Source organism: Stylophora pistillata, chromosome 1 (genome assembly GCF_964205215.1).
Source record: "Stylophora pistillata chromosome 1, jaStyPist1.2, whole genome shotgun sequence".
Lineage (NCBI taxonomy): Eukaryota > Metazoa > Cnidaria > Anthozoa > Scleractinia > Pocilloporidae > Stylophora > Stylophora pistillata.
In genome coordinates, this window is record NC_142519.1 from 61,008,352 (window position 1) to 61,032,331 (window position 23,980).

The 23,980-nt window shown below is 38.8% G+C and overlaps 3 protein-coding genes across 3 annotated transcripts; 2 read left to right on the top strand and 1 right to left on the bottom strand.

Annotated features, from left to right (window-relative positions):
- The first annotated feature begins 1,401 nt into the window (after positions 1 to 1,401).
- Positions 1,402 to 23,706, top strand: LOC148743575 (GFP-like fluorescent chromoprotein amFP486). The gene is made up of 5 exons (XM_088727834.1): positions 1,402 to 1,441; positions 10,567 to 10,642; positions 12,465 to 12,674; positions 13,331 to 14,742; positions 20,769 to 23,706. Exons 3-4 carry the CDS (start codon positions 12,484 to 12,486, stop codon positions 13,458 to 13,460), a joined length of 321 nt encoding a protein of 106 aa, XP_088583960.1. The 5' UTR covers positions 1,402 to 1,441; positions 10,567 to 10,642; positions 12,465 to 12,483; the 3' UTR covers positions 13,461 to 14,742; positions 20,769 to 23,706.
- LOC148743576 (uncharacterized) lies at positions 4,943 to 6,279 on the top strand. Its single transcript, XM_088727860.1, has 2 exons — positions 4,943 to 5,211; positions 5,709 to 6,279. The coding sequence occupies exons 1-2, from the start codon at positions 4,943 to 4,945 to the stop codon at positions 6,277 to 6,279; spliced, it is 840 nt and encodes a 279-aa protein (XP_088583986.1).
- On the bottom strand, positions 18,967 to 23,841 carry LOC148743577 (uncharacterized). The gene is made up of 3 exons (XM_088751434.1): positions 23,668 to 23,841; positions 20,733 to 20,876; positions 18,967 to 20,345 (listed from the first exon to the last, which is right to left on the bottom strand). Exons 1-3 carry the CDS (start codon positions 23,839 to 23,841, stop codon positions 19,113 to 19,115), a joined length of 1,551 nt encoding a protein of 516 aa, XP_088607560.1. The 3' UTR covers positions 18,967 to 19,112.
- Positions 23,842 to 23,980: the final 139 nt, after the last annotated feature.

Genomic DNA, 23,980 nt, shown 5'->3' on the forward strand with positions numbered 1-23,980 from the left:
TTAATTACTGCTTTTCTTCTGGCAAAATTAAAAAAAGGAAAAAAGCACTTTCTAGTATATGTCCGTGTTAAAACACACGAAAGGACTCTAAAGCACACTTCACTCTGATTGGGCAGAAAAACACAAAGATTTTCTGGCACCAATCAGATGGCAGAACGACTGCGACCGTTTGGAACTAGTCTTGTAAGACAATCTCCCCAGGGGCTCTTCATGTCCTAACTTGAAATCGACTCAGCCCCTGGGTCTCCGAGGATGGTCATTTGCTAACAGGTTGTAAAGCCGAATCCTGCATATTTTTCCTGTCAAGAAAGTACTTTTTATGAAATTTCCATCTCACGAAATATCATGTGTGACTCGGAAGTTAACAGTAAGAACAAAGTTCAAGAGGCTGAAAACTCTATGGAAACTTTTGATGGCCGGGCATTTAGTCTATTTGAGACGGTAATGATATACTTGAAATAAACAGCAAAGAAACTAGTAACTCTTTTCCCATGATTTACCCAGTTATTTTGTACGCGTAAAGCAACACATGCATGGTGGGTGGAATGCTTTTGCATACGTTACAAGTTGCGCACGAAGTTCGGTTGCTATATCAAAAAACCAATTGCGTATTGTCTTCTTAGCTGGTCACATTTGTGGCACTATAAATTTGGCAAAAGGTGCAAGTTAGAAACCTGTAAGCTTCACCTACCAGTCAAACCATCGAATTGAAGCACCACTTGTTGGAAGCGTTTGAGCCTCAGGAAAGTAAGATCTCAAGATGTCTCATTCAAAGCAAGTAAGTAAATTGCAACTCAGTTATTAGTACTTTTTTTTTTCAAGTTTTTCAAGCGTTCAACCTTACTGTTACACCACCGTGGTGTAACAGTAAAAAAAAAAAGTCTGTGGAGTGTTTGAGTGTTTGATGGTGACCATGTGATTATAAAACACCTTGTGGACGACTTCAGGCTTAACTTGCCAAAACATCGCAACGTCAATTGAATCTCAATTCCTAAGCAAAAGGTTCCAAAAATATTGAAAGGGATTGTCACCCGTCTTCGGTTTCATAACGGTCAAACTTAGTCCGTGGAGTGTTTGATTCAATGCAGGATAACGTTATACCTAATAAACTTGTAGCAGAGATATCTGCATCATCAGAGAGTTCTGTGACAAGACAGTTTTGATTCTATAAAGTTTTAAAGATTTTTTTCTCAGTACATAGCCAGTTTATCGCCGATACCGTGAAGATGACACCTGTGCCAAGTCATGTAACTTTGATAACATCTTGTAAAGTTTTCTGGCGTAAGGCTTAAAACATAGGAATGTTGAGCTTCAGCTCCAAACGCCTCTTTGATATTTTTTTTGTTTCCAATATTGAGGTTTTTTAGGCGATACCATTAACAGCATCAATGGTCATGCATGCAGTTACCATCGAAGGAGAAGGCACTGGAAAACCCTACGAGTAAGTAAGTCTATGCGAGATAACGATCAGCCTGTACATTCTCGTTTTGGGTGAATTCAATGCTAGTCAGATAATTGGGGAGAACTTGGTAACTCACTTGCTATCACCGCAGACTTGAAAAATAAGCCATATCTTGTAGACTTTCAATGGATGAAAATTTGATTATGATTATGATTTATTTTAACTCAGCTCGATTTTACAAGGTATATAGGTTAAATTTACATAGCAACTAAACATAGTTCAGCAAAGGAAAAAAGAGAAAAAGATCCAAAGGCGAGGGAGGGCCAGTGAATTTTAGGGACCGTAGGCTATATTGAGTAGTATTAACTGAGGCTACATACAGATTTTTGTTACATGATTGCCACGTTGAATAGAAATGAACAGAGGATGTAAATTTGAAATATTTACTGAAACAAGGGGGTAACAGTCTATCTGACCACTGATAAACATAGGAAAGGATCTGTAATTCAATAACATCATTGAGCTTAAGAAGATTTGAAGGATTTAAACAGAGGCTCAGAATGGGATTTTGGCTCAGAGAAAGATATTATTCTGATTGCTTTATTTTGGATAATAAATAATTTTGTTAGAAATGAGGGAAAGGTTAAACCCCAGACATAGACGCCATAAGTGAGGAATGGATAGATAAGGGAGTAATAAAGCATGATAAGAATATCTTTGTTGACAAAGTGTCTCACTTTAGACGAGATACCTACAGTTTTGGATAGTTTCAAGCAAAGCTCATTAATATGACTTTTCCATGTTAAGGTAAAATCAAATGTTATGCCCAGGTACTAAGTGGAGTCAACTTGTTTAACAGGTACATTATCAATTTTAATTCTTAGTGACTAATTCGGTTTAAGTTTATTGGAACGAAAAACAATAAAGTTAGTTTTAGAAAAACTAAGTGCTAATCGATTACATTTCATCCATTCAGCAACAGATTTTAATTCAAGATTTAGGTTTGTTTCAAGGTGACTAAGGTTTTTGCTAGAAAAATAAATGTTATTATCATCAGCAAATAGATGAAATGTTAGTAAGTTAGAAGTATTGGGCAAATCGTTTACATATAATAAGAATAAAAGGGGTCCTAAAATAGATCCTTGTGGGACACCACAGGTCACATGCAATGAAGGTGAGTTATGTCCATTAACATTTACAAATTGTTCTCTTTAGAATAAGTAAGATTTAAACAAATCAAGCACAAAACCTCTAATTCCATAGTGGTTAAGGTTAGTTAATGGGATTGTATGATTAACAGTGTCAAATGCTTTTTTCAGGTCTATAAATAGATCACAACCAAATTCATTATTGTCAGTGGACTGCCGAAAAGATTCAGTGATAGAAATAAGAGCATGGGTAGTCGAACATTTTTCTCTGAAACCAAACTGAAGTGGATAAAGTACCTTTAATTCCTCCAAATAACTGTAGAGGCGATAGTACATAGCTTTTTCAAATAATTTACTAAATTTAGAAAGAACAGAAATTGGTCTACGATTGTCAATGTCAAATCTTGAGCCCTTATGCCAACTATATTTCTTGTGCTCATTTGTGACATCTGGCTACCTAAAAAAAAGGCGGATGTAATAAGGCTCTGTGACGTAAACAAGTTTTCTTAGTGGTCAGTTCCTACACTTTAAACTAAAGATGTTCTATATTGAGAAGTCAATGTAAACAAATCACTCCTGTGATTAAATCAAACAAATAAATCAAGTGTAGTTACGGCGATTTCGCTTATAAAGTACTACCATGACAAAAACCCTCTCCATCTGAATATTTCAAAGGCAAGCAAACAGGGACATTTCGTGTTACAAAGGGCGGACCCCTAACATTCGGTTTTGACATTTACATTTACATTTACATACTTTATTGACTTTCCCCTGTGGGGCTTTTCAAAGACAATATCCTGAATAAAATCAATATACCGTGACAATACAGTATAATAATGACAATACTATATAATATGTAATGCATATTAGTATAATTTCAGAGCTAAGCAAAGAGTTTCTAGCAATCTGATTGGTGCAGCGGTTCCCTATATGACGCTATATAAACCGCTCCACGCGGTTTATATAAAATGTTAAAATAAAATGTTAATAAATGTTACTAAAATGTTATGATTTTAGAAATTTCTTTGTTGTTCTGCTCGGAAATTATACTAAAACAATTATTTGCCTCAGGTTCGGTGAATATTGTCGAATAATTCCCTCGACTTCGTGTCGGGGATTATTCGACGATATTCACCTCGCCTTCGGCGAATAATTGTTAAATATTAGTCTACAAAATTATCACGTATCTTATTAATAAGGCGATGCTTAAAAACGTGTGTTGAATCACAAATCTTAAAAGAGTGCTCAAGATTATTCCAAGTATCAACTGATCTAAAATAAAGTCTTTTGACCACTACTAGTTTTAAAAAGGGGGATATGCAACATTTGGCAGTTTCTGGTCTTACGGCTGCTCACCTCCTCGCGTTTGATATATTGGAAGGAGAGGTGTTTAGGGGCTCGTTCTGTCATACATTTGACAGTCATTATGGCGTCGCGTAGATACAGTTTATTTGCCACTGGGAGCCAGTTGAGTTCTTTAAGAAGAGGCTTAACATGATTGTATTTCCCTAGCTTTGAGCGCATTTGTCTGCTCCCAAACACCATCAATTTGGTTTTACTTGGGTTCAATAAAAGCTAATTATTAGAGCACCATTCGGCAGTTTGAAGAAGGTCATTGTTTAAGTCGGTTACACTGAGCATGCGCGGTATCTTTTAGTTGGAAAGGGATGATGAGCCTCTTATCGTCTACATAACTCTAGGAGCTACACCTTTGCAGCACCAGGGGAAGATCGTTTGTGTAAAACCCTGAGGAGCAAGGGGCCTGAGATACTTCCCTGTGGAACTCCACAAGTCAGGATCTTTCCGCGGTTCTAAAGTCGTATCGACGAAAAATGCATGCTGTTCATGCACGCGTAAAGTATCAGGAAAATGTGTTGAAGGAATATAAAAAACACGCCGAGAACGGAACATTCCCCAAAAGGATGAAATCAATGAAAAGTTACCCTAAGATGCAAAGTCCTCAAGCTCAGAAACGTGTCAATGAAGCATACCATCAAGTAGAATGTACGGTCTTAGATGAAGCGATTCAAGAGATTGAAAAGAATCTTGCTGCACACAAAGAACACTATCAATCCTTGCTACAACAGCGAAAAAGTGAGCGACAAGTACTGGAAGGAAGGCAAGAAAAGACACCCAAGATATCTCACCACACGCGGGTGAAAACTGAATTGATTGAATTACAGAAAAAATACGATCAACTCTGTGCCAAGCTAGACACATTATCAAAATCTAACAAGAACAAAGATATCTTACACACGGGTGAAGAGGATGATAGGATAAGGAACGTGCTGAGACAATAATACATAAAAAGCAGAGAACCTTACATTTTTCATTAGTATTGCTGTGACACGAAATGGGAGTCGTGTTACCTTGATAAACTTCTGATCGGATAATGCCACAACTTTGCCGCAACTGCAATAGAGCATTCACGCGTTCGGATAAGAAAGAGCGTCACGAGAAAAATTCATGCGTGAATTCAAAGGTCAACCCAAATCAACGGTTCCCTTCAACTGTGAATACCCATTCCATTCCAACCTTGACTACAGACCCGACTCAGTCATTCGATCTATCACAAAGGTGGAGTGAGGGATTCAAATTCAAATCACCCAGTAGCATATTCATCGTTGGTCCTTCGGGATGCGGTAAAACTTGCTTCACCAAATCATCATCATCATCATCATCATCATCATCATCATAACTTTATTTGGTAACGCAGGTTAAAATTTGCGCAACTTTACAGCTGATGTGGACCTGCCTAAACTAATTTGTCTATAATTATATAAAATACAGATAAGATAAAATTTATAAGTTGAATAAATTAAGTAAACCATAAAATTTTAGTAATAGTGAAAATTTGATTTCATGTTTTGTATAACATTACCTCCCTTTTCAAAATTAATATTCATGACAGTTTGCTTGAATTGTTTTAGGTTATATTTAAAAATAGATAAATTTGGAGAATCTTTAACATTATCGGGAAGTGCATTCCATGCTACTGCAGATCTATGAGTAAAGGACCTACGACCCAGTTCGGTTTTGGGCCTATTAAGTACAACATTCAGGGATTTCCTTAGGTTATAGCTGTTAGAGTTCTTGGTCACCAAACAATTAATTTCCCGCAACCCTAAATTATAATAAGCATCATATCTAATAGATAGATCATTACTGCTACAACATTTGGATGAATTGTTTGCGTCACCCCCTGCCGTCATTCACTACTGTTACGGTGCTTGGCAAGATGGATTCCGTGAGATGCATCAACAGGGTATAAAATTTCACGATAACCTACCCGATGAAAAACAGTTAAAGCAATGGTTCCCTAAAGATGGTGGACTACTGGTCATGGATGGTCTTATGACTGAAGGAGACGATAAAGAAGTGTTAGACCTTTTCACCAAACATTCTCATCATCGTAACATTACTGTCATCTATATTTGTCAAGATATGTTTCCACCTGGCAAATATGCAAAAAGTATTTCAAGAAATGCTTATTACGAAGTTGCTTTCAAAAACCCACGCGATCAACTGGGTTTCAAACATTTATTGTTACAAGCCTTTCCCATGGAATGGCAAGATATTATGCAGGTGTATTCTGAGGCAACTCAGCGACCCTATGGGTATATCACCCCGGATTTACATCCTGCTAGTAAAGATGTCCACCGTGTATTCAGTCATCTTTTGACACATGAAGGATGTATGCGAATGTATCCTAGAAAAGTGAAACTTTAAAACAGCCCTACACAATGGACAGAAATCATTTACGAACAACCACCAGCAAGTACACATCGAGAAAACTTATAGTGCGTGTGTGTGTGTGTGTGTGTGTGTGTGTGTGTGACCATGACTGATAATTCTCAGGATCTAGATGTCTTTGGCGAACCACTAGAAGAAGATGAAGAGTCTGAGAACACAGATGATGATGATGATGTAGGTGAAGATGAAGACAAGGATGACGGTGACGATGATGATGATGACATTGTCAGTATGAATCCATGGTCAGAATTGAAACAGGAAGTGGAAGATGATATGAAAACAACTTTGGCTGAACAAGAAGAAGAACAGGAAAAAGAGGGGGCATCCGAGTATGACAATTCGCTCTTACCTTTAGCTAAGCGTAAGTTGCGAAGGTTATACTTGCATCGTCTAAAGTGGTATAACCGTATTAAACAGGATAAAATACATAGGCAAGTCATGCATACCGCTCGACGACTGATGAAAGAAGACGGTATGGATTGGGAGGAGGCATTAGAGGCTGCCGTGGACAGGAGAAAATTCCTATTGAATCGTCTGATCAACTAACCGTTATTGGATGAAAGTGATGATGATGATGGTGAAAAAGAGGAGGAAATGAACACTGTGTAACCACTGTAGTAGGGGGATAGTATGTGTGTATGTTTACGCGAAACAAAGACAAAATAATTGTAAACAATTTTTTTTGTCGAATTTTATTTGTGACCATACTAAGTTTAGAAATGTATCCCATCTGCTAACCCTAATTAGAAACTTCTATCGCATCATACTCTCTAGGTGTTACCTGCGACACCTCTGTTCGATTCTGTGTTCAATGGACCTGTCTTTGCAGACATGTGGTCTATAGTCATTTCTGGTAGTAAAGGAGGGTGCTGGGATTTTCTCTTTTTAGCTTATAAGGACGAGTTCTCTTTGCTCGCTGCTTTCTCTTCTTTTCGAAGACTCTACATGAGAAGGAAATCATACATTTTAATATATTTCTACGATAATTGTCTTAAACGCTCAGACTTACTCACCTTCCATAGGTGATCCGGACGAATCACGGTCCTTCCATATTCTCCATTATCAAAACACTTCATACGCGAAGGAGTACAGCTCACGTTACGTCTCCAATCAATCTCTCTTCTCTCTCACGAACTAGCGATGGCATTTTTTTCTCAATAAAAATGTTTACTTTAGTTCAAATCTTAATTAAAAAATAAACTGTAACGCGCGAGTGTGATCTCTAGCAGTGACGAAAGTGTTTTAAATTCTATACAAAATTCCGCAAGTGAGGAAAATAACGATACATCGACGCAATTAAAATTATCAGAAAAAAAAAATCGAACGAAAAGGGTATTCAAACAACGCATCACCATGCTCATGAACATACCCATTTCTCGGGAAAAATGAACCACAGAGCATAGAAACCGGGGGAAAATACGGAATACCAGCAGGCGTTGTAACTGTCTCATGATTATCTTTCCATCAAATTTTAATCAAGTCATAGCATATTTACATGTTTTACGCGACAAGAGCAGGAAAGAGGAAGAGATATTTGTTAGTGGTCATGTCTTACCGTGAGTGCATGAGTGCCACGAACTGAGTAAAGTTGAGGAATAAAATGACTAGAACGAGGCTGACCCCAGGCAGTGCCTAATACCTGGGCTACTCCGCATCCTAAAATAGATGAACAAATCCAAAAGGTTGGAACAAGTTCACCGTTTTCGAGTGTTCAACTTTCAGTCGTTCACCAACATTACTTTATTCCACTCACATTCGCGCCGTTTTTTAATTTCTTTACAAACTCGGACCCAGGCCCTCTCCAATCCCAGAGGTTAGACGTGCTAAACTGCTATGAAAATCCTCTTGCCATCAGCACTGTTCGTTTTTCTTTGCAGTATGAACCTTACTGAAATAGGTCAAATAAAATTAATCTTCTTCATCATTGAACCTCACAGATTAAATTCGTATTTCTCCCAGGTAGCTGCTATATTCTTTTCTAAAGGGAAGTAAACAAGAGTTAAATAGAGAGTTTATCCTTGGGTTTCACCCACGTGACCAATGCCTTAGCAACGGTTACTATCCGCCATCTTGGTGTCCCTCGAGCGTAAACAAACCGTATCTAACGAAGAGTTCATGTGAGAAAGAAGGGATGGTTTTATGCATTATTGTTGGCTGTTCGAGCAAAAGTGGAAAGCATAAAGACTAAGGATTTTTTCGTATAATAATTTAATAATTTTATTATTTCTATAGCGCAAAATTCATTATATATATGATCTAACGCGCTATACCTAAGATCATCACAAATCAAGGGGAAGAAGTAGATCCTCGATTTTTTGGTCGAACTTTTCTTTGAGCTTCTTAGCCGATGAGAAATCGATGTCTTTAGCCCTCGCATACGGCACTTCATTGACCTATGTCGGCAAAATCCATGAGCATTTTACCTGAGTGCAAGTAAGCTTGGGGTGTCACGAAAACTCACACCCCGAAAACTCAGACTCCTCGAAAATTGAAGAGATAAATTCGACTCATGATCACTCCTGGTAATCCCTCGTGTATTTTGACCTTTTGGGTCTTCATCCAACTGAAGCAGCAAAAGCAAGGCCGCAAGTTGCACATTTCGCAAAATCGTCCGATGGTTGAGTAGTAAAACATTTTAGAGTGACAGAAGACTTCATTTAGCTTAGATTTCCTCTATTTTTCCCGTTAATTTTTGAACTTTTCATTCACAGTTAAAGGGATCAAATGCGCTCGCTCCAACACCAAAGTATTAAAATGTGGCGTGATTTTGACGAGCCGAAAGGGACGTGTGTTTACCTTTTTGTACTTCGTCGCACAGATCCTTGTTGTCGCTCTGTTAAAATTCTTAAATATTTCGCGATAATAATGGATACAAACAGAGACTCGGCCCACCAGTCCCAAAACGAAGACAATTTTGCGACCCTTGGGCTAAAGTTCTTAAATGAGGCAGAAAGAGAAAAACAACGCGAAAGAAGACTCGGCATCAGCGCCGTCACGATTCGCCTCACTGAAGAATCACTCTTGATATTGTTGTTCGTCTTTCGCGTCGGATTTGTTGCATTATTCCACCGGTTATATTATAAAAAAAATTGGTTCATGCTTTATGCTATGCACTATCGAATTATGGAGCGCTTCGGAAGCTTGGAGAACACTTCGAGGGACCTGAGTTTTCGGTGTCTGAGTTTTCGTGACACCCAGCGACCTTGCCATGAATTCTAGTAGTTGCCTCTAACATAAATAAAACACTCGCGATATGTGAGCATGACTCAGCCAGTCCAGCTTTGCATCCCAAGCAATGGGCTGACAAAATAGTCCCATCGTTTTCGGAAATGACCCAAATGTTCACTAAAGGCTCATTCATATGCTGTGAATGCCAAACTCGTGCTCTCACGGCATACTTGCCGGCGATTACTTTGCCTACAACTGAGGTTACAAATCCCGACACCATTTGATTAAACGCCTCTAGACTCTTGAACGCCTTGAACTGCTTCTTGGTGTAGAAGCTGTTCTCAAGAACGAGGTAACTCAGCAAGTCCGACGCTTCCACAGGAGGCAAGCATTTTGGACTGAACTTCTCGGCTGGTATGCTTGCAGGGTCAACCCCAATGACCGAGATCTTTTGCAAACATCTTTCCTTCCAACTCTCTAAGCTTTCGGCATACTCAGAGAGCACTGGGATACCTTAAGATGAATGCCAGATACTTTTATCGCTTTTTTCTTCCTGGATATTCATGTAGTTGGCGAAATAATACGGCGATAAGAGAGAGGGCTTCACTATAGAAATCGACTAATTATTCATAAATTTGACACCCGAGGGACACCAACATGGCGGACACTAACTTCAGCAAAGCTTGTGACGTCACCTGAAACCCAACCATTCCATACCGCATTATACAGGTACAATTAACGGTGACGGTTTTTTAACTTAAAACGCACTTAAAAACGACTCTATCACCATTGCGCATGCGTATAATCTTTTCAAGCATGCGCAGGACCTAACTGAAATAAACCACGCATGCACACTTATACATTTTCATTCATACGCATGCGTAAAGTTTTTGAGCATGCGCAGACACTTTTTGTCCTCTCGTCCCACATAGATGGGACTAGAGCTACTGTTTCATATATATATACTCAAACGTTTTCCTCTTTCCATCAGCACTGTTCGTTTCTCTTTGCAGTATGAACCTTACTGAAATAGGTGAAATAATAAAATTAATCTTCATCATTGAGCCTCACAAATTAAATTCGTATTTCTCCCAGGTAGCTGCTATATTCTTTTCTAAGGGGAAGGAGACAAGAGCTAGATAGAGAGTTCATTCCATACTGCATTATACAGGTACAATTAACGGAAATCCGTCACCTACCAATTTGATTGTTCATAAAAAATCCTTTTAAAAGTGACATCCAAGCATCGGTACACAGGAACTGGTATTTTACGATACGATGAGGCGGTGTTTATAAATTCTTATCAATACATCATACATGTAGCAGACTTTTTAAACTGAAGCCTCGATAGTTGCATAACATTGCTCAATACGTTGCGTCGTTACATAATTTAATGGGGTGAGAGATTACAGGGGTTCAATTTACAGAAAAATCCGTCTCTTACGAATATGAAATTGTTTATTAGACAGAAGGGCATTATAATTATACCGACAAAAATCCTTTGAAGAGTGGTATCTAAACGTTTGTTTACAGGACCTCAGTATTTTTCGAGATTAATAGTAAAGTAGTTTTTATCAATTGTTATCGATACATCATACATGTAGCTACATTTTTGCCAAATTTATAGAGCCACGAACGTGACCAGCTAGGCAGACATGTCCCAATTGATTTTCTGATCTGACACGAACTTTGTGCGCAACTTAAAACTGATGAAAGTGCATTGCACCCACATTAGCTCAAGGTCAATCTCAAATTCGTACTAGAGGGATTTCCGTTTAATAATACAACTGTAATCCGTTTGGAATCAATTCTTTTTTCATCTCTTGTCTGAGCTCCGCATGGCATTATCGGTATCGTACGGTCAGATAAAGTCTGTTTGGGTCTCTCAATTTGGGTGCAATATATGCAACCTAAAACTAATGGAAATGCATCACACGTACAGAAAAACGACTCTTGCTTCAGCGGGGAAGGAGGGGAGGGGGGAGGGGTGGGGCATTTACGGGGCTATGAAATGCAATGTCGGGAGACTGCAAATGACTCACTTTGATACCTTTCTGATTTTTTTTTAGTCTTGCGCTTCTTGGTGCTCGAGTTATAGAAACCAAAAAGAAAAGAATTTACCGGCCCTCAACCCACATTACGTAACAACGCAACATATTATGTAAATGTGATATACCTATCGACGCCGCAGTTTTAAAAATGTTAACAAATGTATGATGTAATGATTAAAGTTGATAAAAATCGCCTTACCATATCGAAAAATGCTGAGGTCCCGTAAATAAAGGTTTAGATACCAGTTTTCAAAATATTGTTTTCGCCATAATTATAATTACCTTCTGTCTAACAAACAATTTCAAATTCTTGCATGACGGATTTTTCTATTAATTGAAACGCTGTAATCCAGTTTTGTATAAATTTTTAATCTATATCTCGTCAGGGCTCCGCACGGAATTTTTCGGTTCCCGCCCTACATTATGTCACTACGCAGCATATTTAACAATTATTTCATTAGCGCGCGTTGGATATGAGATGATAGATAGCCAAAGAGCTTCGTAGCGCCGAGTTGGTTATAATCATCTCATATCCAACAAGAGCGAGTGGAAAAATTGTTTTATTAAAAAAACGCTCCCAAGATATTAGGCAAATCTTCTGGACTTTATTTTTTAAGAAGAAACCGGATGTCACAATGTACAGATATTAGATTATGACTATAATGGCTAAACCAATAAAAAGTCTTGAATTGCATTGTCCAATTATTCAGTTTTTAATAATATGCATTGTTATTTAACTATCGACGCTTTAGTTTAAAAAGTCTGCCACGTGTATGATGCATTTATAAGAATTGACAAAAACCGCCTTGTCGTATCGCACAATACCAGTCTCATTCCTATTTCAATCTTTCTTCTACGTTAAAAGAACTAAAGATTTTTCTGCCGCTGTTGTTCGTTATGTATTACCCATTCTGTGTTTTGAAATACTTTCTACTTGGACAGCCTCAAAGGCAACACCCTTATGCACAAGACCAATTTTCAAGGAGGCAACTTTCCCATGGACGGCCCTGTCATGCAGAAAAGGACTCTTGGCTGGGAACCAACCTCAGAGAAAATGACTCCTTGTGATGGAATAATCAAGGGAGACACTATCATATACCTGATGGTTGAAGGAGGCAAAACTCTGAAATGCCGATATGAAAACAATTACAGGTAATTATATGTGCACATAGATTAACATGTATCTAACTCATTCTTCGTGGACTTTCCTGAGCTCCTTAAAAAGAATTTTTTTTTAACTACGTTATAAAGAGAATTAGAAAAGTTATCAAACGTGACAATAAATTTTCTCTGCATCTCCATAGGGAAGAATGTAGCTGCTAGCTGTGAGAAATACGAATTTAATTCTTGAGGCCCAATGGTCAAGAAGATTATTTTTATTTCGCCTGTTTCAGTAAGGTTCATACTGCAAAGATAAACGGACATTACTTTTGGAAAGAAGAATTCCAGTAACGGTAGTGCGATAATTGAAATTGGAAAATGATTGTCTTGTGGTAATAGCACAAATTATAAGCAGAAGCAGTTTTGCTGAACGGTTTAAGTCACCGTCGAGATTTTGCCATCTAATTTTGCAATCACTGCTTTAGCAACTACACTTCATAGTTACAGAGGAAACTGAGGCTCCAGTTTGTTCGCTTACGATTCCATCACGATTTTAACTTACACTGATGGAAACTATCTGGAACTCCGAGGTTACTAGTAAGGCTTTTAAGACCTTGGAATTAGACGATAAATCAATTTCTTTTACTTTTATACCTCATATTTTAGGACGGAACGTCACGAGTTATCCTTGATCTTTTACTCTTCAGGGCCAACAAGCCAGTTCAGATGCCACCGAGCCATTTTGTGGATCTTCGTCTTACCAGAACCAATCTTGATAAGGAAGGACTGGCGTTTAAACTTGAAGAACATGCTGTGGCAAGAGTCCTCGAAGTTTGAACGTTGCAAGGAGTCAAAACCGATGTGGACAAAAAAACCACATGGCATGTATCTAATTACATGCATTTTGACAAGTAATTCATTGGAATATTCACAGAATATTGAATAAAATCTGGGCAAACAATGTGTCTTTCCTTGTGTTGAGTTACACAAACGAAATAACTGGGTCAATCATGGGATAAGAGTTACTAGTTTCTTTGCTGATTACATATTTGAAGTATCATCATGGTCTCAAATAGGCTAAATGTCCGGCTATCGCAAAAATTATTACAGAATTTCCACCAACAGGTTCTCTCAATCTTCTGTAATCCTGCGGATCAATTCGTTTAGCCCATAACTTTTGACATTTTTTCTCACTGTTAACCTCTTAGTTGCACATGATACATGGGTAGGAAATTTTATAAAAAGAACTTTCTTGGTGGGAAAAATATGCATGATTTGAATTTGCAACCTGTTAGCAAACTATATGCCTAGGTTCTTGTGAGACAGATCACCAAAAAAAACCGCTTTTCTACGGCAGAAACCTGCCCTTACTAAGCTGAAATAGATCAAGAGTTGTTGGTATCACAACTGTAGGCTCAAAACAGCCTTGTTTTTACTTTTCGGGTACAGATAGACCTACACCTGTCAAACCACTAAATAGTAATATTGCAAACAGTATCGAGCAGTTTTTAGTGGCAATAACTACACAATTAAATGTTTCTTTCTTGCGTCCAAAACAATGAGATCTTTTTGAACTAGAAAGTAGAATTCTTTGAACAATAATTCACTCGATCAAAGCTATTTTAGTTAATGTTCAACTTATCATGGATGAATATACACTGTTATTTTCTAGTATTTGAGCAGTTCCTTGCTCAATTTCTTTTTCTTGTATGCAGCTTTTATTTTTTCCTCTTGTTCGTAGTTTTATATGTTGGTGCAAACCCATGCTGTAGGAGAAATTCCTTTTCCCATTGCTCTATTTCTTGTGATACACTCTTGTGAGCAGCAAGCACTTGTGTCTGAACACAGGCCAAAGTATCTTTGTACTTGTCATGGCAATACTTGTCGTTTCTGTTTCGTTTTTCACGCAGCGCATTTCTTGCTTTGTCAAGTGTTTTTACGAGAGGTGTTGCGCCTAATACCTTGGCAACAGACTTGGCAATTTTTGTTTGGAGGATGTTACCATCTTGCTGATTTTTCTCCATTTCTGTTAATTTAGAATCCTTTTCTGCTCGCTGATTGACATCATTATCTGCTGAGTTACTTTCATCTTGGAGAATTGATGTAGGAGGAATACCAGGTGAGTTGATATGATAATTTGCAGTTGTTAGACTTCCCTCTTTGCCAGTGCCTTGATCATCATCAACAACATCACAGTCATCTTCACTCAGCTCAGCAGCATCACCATTTACAGAAGTGTAAGCCAAACTTGTGATCAGTACATCCGATTCTTCTTGTTCTTCTAAACTTTCTTGATCACCAGGCAAAGAAAGATCAATCTGGTTGTTTGCATCAGTTTGGTTTTCTTCAGCGGTATGATCTTCTAGCTCTGGCCATTCCTCATCTCTAAACACTCTGTGATACTCAGTATATGCTAGGTACCCATCAGTGTGGTAGACTTCCACTTTCCTTATAGGTAAGTGGAGGCTCCCATGGTTCAAGCACTCTTGCCACTTTGCCTTAAGATAGTTGCCTTCACTCTCAAAGGAAGAAGAACGAAAGTGGTGCAGAGGGGGGCCTTGCTCTTGAAATTCTGGCCATCCTTTTCCATCATGAAACACAATTTCCTTGCCATCTTCGTTAACGTGCCACCACACCCCTTTTCCACAAAGAAGAAAATCATTAATAGTTTCTAAATGAGCCTGATAAAGTTCATTGTCAAGAAGTTTACACGGAATTACTGTGTCAGGGAACTGTGGAGGGTTATTGGAAAACTTTGCAATCTTTGACTGCTGTTCAAGAAAGCTACTTCTGGTTGATTTAAACTTTCTCTCTGCTTGAGTGCGAACTATACAATTTGCAATTATATGTTCTGGATGACCATTGGAGGTTGTCTTGCTAATTGCATTTATGGTGCTGAATTCTCTTTCCTCCTCTTCGGTGTCTACAGAACTAAGTGAAATTAAACGTGATGTGAAGGGGGCATGGTAGGTGATGCTATGATAATATATACCATAGAGTTTTCTTCGTGTCAGGACCTCTGTGATTTTAAATACTGTACGAATGGCAACCACATGGGAGAATGTGACATTATGTAGACGTAAAATAAACGGGGCAGTGCGCTTGTCTGAAGGAGTGTACAGGAATTCACAGAGTTCTGCAAGACTATACAATAACCTTCTGATACTTAGGCGGTAGTTGCTTCCAAGGTGAAGGGCTAGAACAATACAGCAAAGACGGTAATCTGCTCCTCTCAACTTTTCTTTTGTAGAGAGCACTGCTTCCATTGCCTCCTCAAACAGTGGTTTTTCCTCATCAGTTAGGTGCTAGGAACACATGTCTAAAACATTGTGCCCTTATCAAAAACAATATGCACTAAAAACACTTACCAGATGAGGGTAATTTTTACCCGAATTGACCAATCAGGGTGCTTGGTTTGTTTCAGTCTCCCGCCGGGTAAAGTTTACCCTAGTGGGGTAAACTTACCATTAGCAATTAGAGCCCTTCTATGGGCTGTATCGACGCAAAATAATTACATTCTTTCGATTGTGCCTTCTTATAATCGAATTTCGCGATTTGGAGTTGAAAAAGGTGCAAAACCGATCAGCTTATATCTAGGATGGCGCGCTTTTGGATTTGTAGGGATTCGAAAATTGACACTCCTTTGTTTGCAAAGTCATGTTTGTTTTACCTTTAGGATAAAATATTGTTGACATGAAGGTGTTTTATTGACAGGTTTCAGGTGACAAGTTTATACAATAGCAAATCAAGCGTGTAATATAATCCTTCAACAATCCTCGCGCGCATCTTCTTGACGTTAGCGACCTAGTTAGCATCGAACTTACACCCTCGCGATCGATCATCGGGACGCCACGACAATGTCCTCCTTTTCTTTCCGTTCTTAAAGAAAATCGATAAAACAGTCAACATTTTGAATTGTAATGTACGATGCACAGCGTTTCACTCGCAGAAAACGTGACACTAACTATGGACACATGACTTTTGTAATCTGTGAACATCTTGGTGCCACGCCACGCACCAAAGAAACCATGTGTGTTTAGCCATTTCTTCCTTCCTGAGAAACTACTCGAATATTGCAGAGAGTGGTGTCACATTTTACTTCTGATGTAGTCGCAAAACCCTTCGATGTATGGAAACTACTTTTTTAAAATCTTTATTTCCAGATTTTCCGAAGAGTGTTTCTTGCGAATTCGAGAGTGTACTTATCGAACTAAGTAATCTACGCTCAAGTATCAAAGTATCAGGCGTGTAATCTAATTAAAGCGTTCTATCCGGCGACTTTAGCAGCGTAACTTGGAAGATCACGATGGATCCTCGAGCCTCCACAAAAATTTCCTTTCCAAAATTCCTTTTCTTTACGAAATCGATAGAATAATGAACAAGTTGAACTGTAATGTATATGAGCACGATCCTTCGCAGTAAAGCACTATTTGAGCAATAGTGAAAATCAGACCTGAAAAAAATTTCAGGCCTGTACGGGATTCGAACCACTGACCTCTGCGATACTAGTGCAGCGCTCTACCAATTGAGCTAACAAGCCAACTGGGAGCAGGCCATCAAATTAATTCGACATAAACCCGTAGATGATAAATCAAACAACAACAAACATATGAAACATATGTGTGAACTGCGAAATTATCTAACAACCATGAAATTACTATTTTCACTATTGCTCAAATAGTGCTTTACTGCGAAGGATCGTGCTCATATACGTCTCATAACCGCAGTTCACACATATGTTTCATATGTTTGTTGTTGTTTGATTTATCATCTACGGGTTTATGTCGAATTAATTTGATGGCCTGCTCCCAGTTGGCTTGTTAGCTCAATTGGTAGAGCGCTGCACTAGTATCGCAGAGGTCAGTGGTTCGAATCCCGTACAGGCCTGAAATTTTTTTCAGGTCTGATTTTCACTATTGCTCAAATAGTGCTTTACTGCGAAGGATCGTGCTCATATACGTCTCATAACCGCAGTTCACACATATGTTTCATATGTTTGTTGTTGTTTGAACTGTAATGTAAGGTGCGCAGCGTTTCGCTCGCAGAAAACGTGACACATGTAATCTGTAAACATCTTGCTGTCTCGTCACGCAGCAGAGAAAACATCCGCGTTAAAGTTATGACTCCTAGAGGACAAGAGATTTTTATGTGTTTGGGTGCTCTATTATGCGAACAATTTTTGCCGATTCGCGAGTGGAGTTGCCAAGATATCGTCATGGAAATATTTTTTTCTCAGTGCATTCAGCAGCAGTAAAGTGTTAGTCAAAAATGGTGCCATTCGGAGTAAACGTTCTTTTCTTAACTCAAGAAAAAAATTTGGGGGAGCTCTGTTGTTGTTTCACAAAAGCCCTTTAAAACTGAACAAGTTGGAAAAATCGTAATTCTCTTTTAAAAAGCCACACCAACCCGTATTATACCGTTAATTTCAAGTCGTTTTATCAGTATTTCCTTCAAGCTCTGACGCCGGCACCCACTTTGACATTGAAACTACCAGTTATTCTATTATTTCCACTATTGTCCGAGCAGTCAACAAAAGGAAGTAAAAAACAATGGCAATCAGAACGTGCCGTACACGCTCGTCACCTCGTTCTCCAATGTGACATTTTAGAACTAGAATAATTCCAGAACTTAAAAATGGTTTAGGCTACAGTGACAATCTTGAGATGTTTGTTGATTCCTCTTTCGTGGAATCAACAAACATCTCAGCAGGTTTCAGAGCGTGACGTGGCACCAAGATGGTTAAAGATTGCATGTGTCACCAAGATGGTTAAAGATTACATGTGTCACGGTGGGCGCTTTCCATTTGACCAAAATTTTCGAGATTTACGGTCAGAAATCGAATGGAACGGGAAAAGTTCCGCAATAAGTTTTCGAAATTTTAGGAATACGTTTTTAGTGTACCCTCTTAGATACGGTCGGACGCGTTCCATTCGGCCAGCGAAAATACCGACATTTTGAACCCGTGATTTTTGTTGAATGGAAAGCGACCCTTGTCACCTAAAACCTGTCAATAAAACACCTTCATGTCAACAATATTTTATCATAAAGGTAAAACAAACATGACTTTGCAAACAAAGGAGTGTCAATTTTCGAATCCCTACAAATCCAAAAGCGCGCCATCCTAGATATAAGCTGATCGGTCTTGGACCTTTTTCAACTCCAAATCGCGAAATTCGATTTTAAGAAGGCACAATCGAAAGAATGTAATTATTTTGCGTCGATACAGCCCATAGAAGGGCTCTAACGAGCGAATTGCTAATGTAAGTTTACCCCACTAGGGTAAACTTTACCCGGCGGGAAACTGAAACAAAGAAAGCACTCTGATTGGTCAATTCGAGTAAAAATTACCCTCATCTGGTAAATGTTTTTAGTGCATATTGTTTTTGATAAGGGCACAATGTTTTAGACATGTGTTTTGGGAAGTTCCTTCAAGATGTTATTTATGTGCTCCTTGAGATCATGGAGGGGTTCTACCGGCACAACTTCATATTAGGTTAAGTTAAGGTCTTTCATTGAAGCACTTTGATCAGGAAAACACAGTGCAGGGACTCGCTGAATGCCCTTAAGCTCCTCCCTCAACTGGCTCTGCAAGGCTGGTTTTAGCAAACCATCTGTTGGGAGGTTTCGGCCTTTGCACTCTCTGATCATGTCATCCTTACTCATTTGTTGGAAAGGTTGCACGCCTCCATTCCTCCTTTCTTTGCCTGCTGGACCTGCAATGACTTTCTTCCTTGGCTCTTCTAAGGTGATTTGTGGGGCTCTTAGTGATGCTATGTGGTCAGAGTACTGTGTTGATGACATAGTGCAACCACAGCAGCCAAATTTTCCACCCAACTGCTCCCCACTCTCAACTTCTTGTGATGGATGGTCACCATGGAACATGCGACAGATTTCATTGATGAATACATTGTGGGAAGAGGTGATCTTTGTAGTGAGCTGTTGGATGTCCTCCAGGCGGGTGTCACTGTATAATAGCTGATCTTCGATGGTGTCTCTACACCTTGCCATAAGGTAAATTTGTGGCTTTTCCACCATTTCTTGGACATCCTTTCCTTCAAGCTCTTGAGATGTGTAATAAAATGCTGGATCATAAATTGCATTTACCGTCAAGAGGATATGGCCATGATTCATAACACTTGAGTGGTCTGACCAGATCATCAGGTGTCGAGTTCGCTCCCAGTGTTTTAGCGAGTTAACCAGCTCCTCCCTTGTTGTCTCACCACCAGGCTTCTCTTTTAACTCTCCAATTTCCTGCAAGCGAGTTTCCAGCTCTTCGTACGTCATAGCCTCATAATGAGCCTCTGAGTGGTCTCTCACCAAACCCATTTCCTCATGTTCTGCTAAAAGATTTTTCCTGATTTCTAGTAGGGGTATTTTTCTGCCACCAACTGTGAAACATTCTTTCTTGAGAGTACCATTGGAATCCAATGTTAGCTTTTGGTAGGTTTTTGGAGCTATAATCTCACCCAAGCGGTATTCCCCATTTGCAATTTTTTTTCTTAGAGTTTCTCTTATGGCTGCACCTGTGCGAGGCACTGGTGTTGTGATCTCCCCTCCAAAGGCTTTGTTGAGCTGCCTTCTTAGAAGTGGGTTATTTTTTCTGAAGGGCTTGAAGATTTCCAAATTCTTGCCATTTTTGCTAAGAAATTCTTTCACCACCATGTTTCCTACTGTTGTCTTCTTGGATACTCCATATTTCGTAGAGAGTGCAGAGAAATTGATCTGTAAATAAGGGGAACTAATATTTCAATCACTACTTAAAAACAGAATTAAAACAAACAAATGTTTGTGAACTAAATATTGAAGATGCAAATATGAGGGCCACAGGTTTGTCAGCTTTTCAGCTGTCACGTGTCCCCCTCTATAAATAAAGTCCTTACTTACTTACTTACTTACTTTTGTTTTCATTATAATTTTATTATTTATCTTTTCATCTGAAAAGTAAAGTTATGGGGAATGGAAGTAATTCTGGTCATTTGGCCAGAGAGGGGACAGTTAGTTTATTGATAGCATGCATACATGTATGCAGTGAAGTTATTTGCTATCATGATTTAAACAAAATTTTATTATTCCAACTGCTTTAAGTATCTTTATTTAGTTTATTCTCACCTTATCACCCTCTTTCATTGCATTTACTTCCTGTAGGAGACCATCTTTGTCAAAGTCAAGGGAACTGGGATCTGGAGAGTGACGCTTTACCTTTCGAAGGCTTGCCTCCTCGAGTGCTTTCCTCTTCGTAGTCTGACTTTTAGCCTCTTAATTAGTCTCCCTCGCAGCCGTTTTTTTTTGGATGTCACACAACGCTCCCCCAAAAGAACGGCTACTGACAACCGAACTACATTCCTTTCTCATTGTCCTTGCGGTTTGGTCGCGGTCTATTGAACAGACCAATCACATACCAGAAAATCTGAATGACGTAAGGTTTCACGCGAAAATGTGGATATTGGGAGAAACACTGAGAAATTTGTCGATGAGAGCTCGAAATGTTTCACATGTTCATCGTTGTGCCCCGGTAAAGACAGAGTATATATTTTTGGGAAAACTTCTCACAATTTCGTTTAAATTATAGAATCTACGCTTAACATAGACGTCAACTGCTACGCCAACGACACAAACACTTTGACACAAACGCGATTGTTTGATTGTTTGAGCGGTTGTTAAAGTTTCAGAGCGAGCAACTGAGAAAGTAGAAGCTAAAAACTGAACTGAAACTCTTTATTCGCACTATTTCAAGAGGTTACTACAGATTATAAAAGTCAGAATATATAAGAAACAGTAAATTACATCAATAATCAAAAGGAAATACAAGACGCCTGTCAATCTAGGCCAAGGGCTAAACGCTTGCTTCGACCTACAGATGGAGATCAGGAGGAAAAAAGCGCGTGCTTGCCGTCAACAAACCGGGCGAAGCTTCGAGAACACTGCAATTTTAGGTCGGCCAACGTCTCCTACACTACTTGTACTTCTTCATTTGCCAGTCCGCTGCTAGCTGGAGCGAACCCGATTAGTTATGTTCGTGGCTTCTTATCACCGGTACAGGAAATCGGCCCGAATTATCGAGTTTTTCCGCACGTTGGTACAACGCAACAACAATAACAATAATATGACCACTTTCATTGGTAACATGGTCAAACACGAGCGGGAGTGCTTGATTTGCTTAAACTCCCTATTAACGATTTTCCGGATCCTGTAGGCAACTTAACAAAAACATCTTCTTTCTCGACTAAAACTTTTTTAATTGCAAGCTTCTGGTGAGCTTTAAGCTCGAAAATTTTGAACTTTGACGACGCTTTGCGAAAAGCTCCTTCAAGCACCGCCATTTGTCTTGTGTTTTCCACATGAGGATCGCGATAGAAAACGATATCTGATTAAACGAGTGTCAAAAGGTGAGTCTGGCGCGGAAAGGTTCCTGAAAATGGAACCCGAGCTGTGATTGGCCAATTCGGAAAAAGGAATGTAGTTCAGTTGTCAGCAGCCGTTCTTTTGGGGGAGCGTTGCGTGACATCCAAAAAGAGAAGGGAAAAACTGTTTCAATAAATTGCTTTTAGTTGAGACTCAATTGATGCTAAACCAGATGGTTGCAGGCCCACGATGTTTTTTTCTTCTTATTGGCTTGCTTCGAAGTAAATTAATTGAAAAATTTAATGGGAAATGGTAATTGGATTACAAATAAATTTTTTTTATGCAAAATACTCGTCATCTTCTCCCTTTTAGTTTTTCTTATCATCAAGGAACGAAGTTTTATTTTTCGCGACTCCCCAATTTGCTTGTAAAAGATCGATTTATTGGCAGAGAGACAAATTGAGAAAGGTATCATTTTCTTTTTCTTGTTCTGGTATAGTTCGGATGACTAAAACATGATTCATCTCTGTGTGATACAGTTGATAAATTGTTGATGATGTGCTGTGTATAATTAATCTTTGATGGTGATCATCATCCATTTTATTTCTGTTCAGAGTTTTTCTGTTTCATTGTTGTGCTCCGTCTTTTCGTTTTTCGAGGATTCTTTTAAAAATTATTCTGATAACATGAGAGGCATTCCGGTCTAGGGATGGCTACGATAAACTTTAGATGATGATAGCGATAGTATAATCTTCGCTGTATGGCAAAACTTTACCAAGTACTTTGGCTCTGTATGCCCTATTTGTAATTGATGCTTCATGAATTAGCATTAATCTAGGTCTAAGTGATCGTCAGAGTTACATCATTTTGGCCCGTTCAAATGTTTCACGGAAGCATTTCCTCGTAAAAAATTTATTGAAAGAAAAAGAAAAAGCAGCGCCGGTAAAAATAGAGAAACGATTAAAAATATGTAGATATTTAGGAGATATCTTGCAATTTTGTGGTGGTTCCTTTTTTGTCAAGGGACTGACACTCAAAGTGCGCTAGTACTTGTATCTATTAAAAAGACCAGGTTGGATGTTTTTCCTCTCAGCACCTGCCAATTGAATTAACTATGATGCATTTCGTTTTTAACGCTTCTGGATTCTTTACTACTTCTAAAAATTTTGAATGAAAAAATAAAAAAGGAATCGATTAACTCACAAAAAGAAAACTAAATCAAGCAAAAAATTAAAAAAAGAAAAGAAACAAAGCGAAAAAAAAGAAAACAAAAAACAAAAGAGAAATAATATGACCACTTTCATCGGTAACATGGTCAAACACGAGCGGGAGCGCTTGATATATTAACGATTTCCCGGATCCAACTTAACAAAAACATCTTCTTTCTCGACTAAAACTTTTTTAATTGCAAGCTTCTGGTGAGCTTTAAGCTCGAAAATTTTGAACTTTGACGACGCTTTGCGAAAAGCTCCTTCAAGCACCGCCATTTGTCTTGTGTTTTCCACATGAGGATCGCGGTAGAAAACGATATCTGATTGGACGAGTGTCAAAAGGTGAGTCTGGCGCGAAAAGGTTCCTGAAAATGGAACCCGAGCTGTGATTGGCCAATTCGGAGAAAGGAATGTAGTTCAGTTGTCAGCAGCCGTTCTTTTGGGGGAGCGTTGCGTGACATCCAAAAAAAAACGGCTGCGAGGGAGACTACCTCTTCATGGGACTCAAAATAAAGAGATTTTCTTTGTAACTCTCTGTTTAAATGACTGTCTCGTTCCAAGCATGGTGTCACAGTCAACTTTCGACCACCGTTCTTCAGCACTGTTTTTGAATCGCCTAGCAGTTTCTCTTCTTTCCTTTTGTTTTTGCACTTTAGTTTTTGCATGTGTTAGTCCAATTTCAGGTACCTTTGTAAAGGCATCAGCAAGGTTGATATTGTAGAGATTCTTGAATGGCTCATTAATGTTCAAATAGATGCTCTTTGCAGTATCCCGAATGGCCTTCTTTGAAGGTTTTACAGCCTT

Excerpts from the sequence above, each read along its gene's own strand:
- LOC148743575 (XM_088727834.1), top strand. The coding sequence starts at position 12,484 with ATGCACAAGACCAATTTTCAAGGAGGCAACTTTCCCATGGACGGCCCT. Across the intron at positions 12,675-13,330 it reads CGATATGAAAACAATTACAG|GGCCAACAAGCCAGTTCAGA; the intron begins GTAATTATATGT and ends TTTACTCTTCAG.
- LOC148743577 (XM_088751434.1), bottom strand. The coding sequence starts at position 23,841 with ATGCAAAAACTAAAGTGCAAAAACAAAAGGAAAGAAGAGAAACTGCTA. Across the intron at positions 20,877-23,667 it reads ATTTTGAGTCCCATGAAGAG|GCTAAAAGTCAGACTACGAA; the intron begins GTAGTCTCCCTC and ends ACTAATTAAGAG. Across the intron at positions 20,346-20,732 it reads CAATGAAAGAGGGTGATAAG|ATCAATTTCTCTGCACTCTC; the intron begins GTGAGAATAAAC and ends CCTTATTTACAG.
- LOC148743576 (XM_088727860.1), top strand. The coding sequence starts at position 4,943 with ATGCCACAACTTTGCCGCAACTGCAATAGAGCATTCACGCGTTCGGAT. Across the intron at positions 5,212-5,708 it reads GGTAAAACTTGCTTCACCAA|ATCATTACTGCTACAACATT; the intron begins ATCATCATCATC and ends TCTAATAGATAG.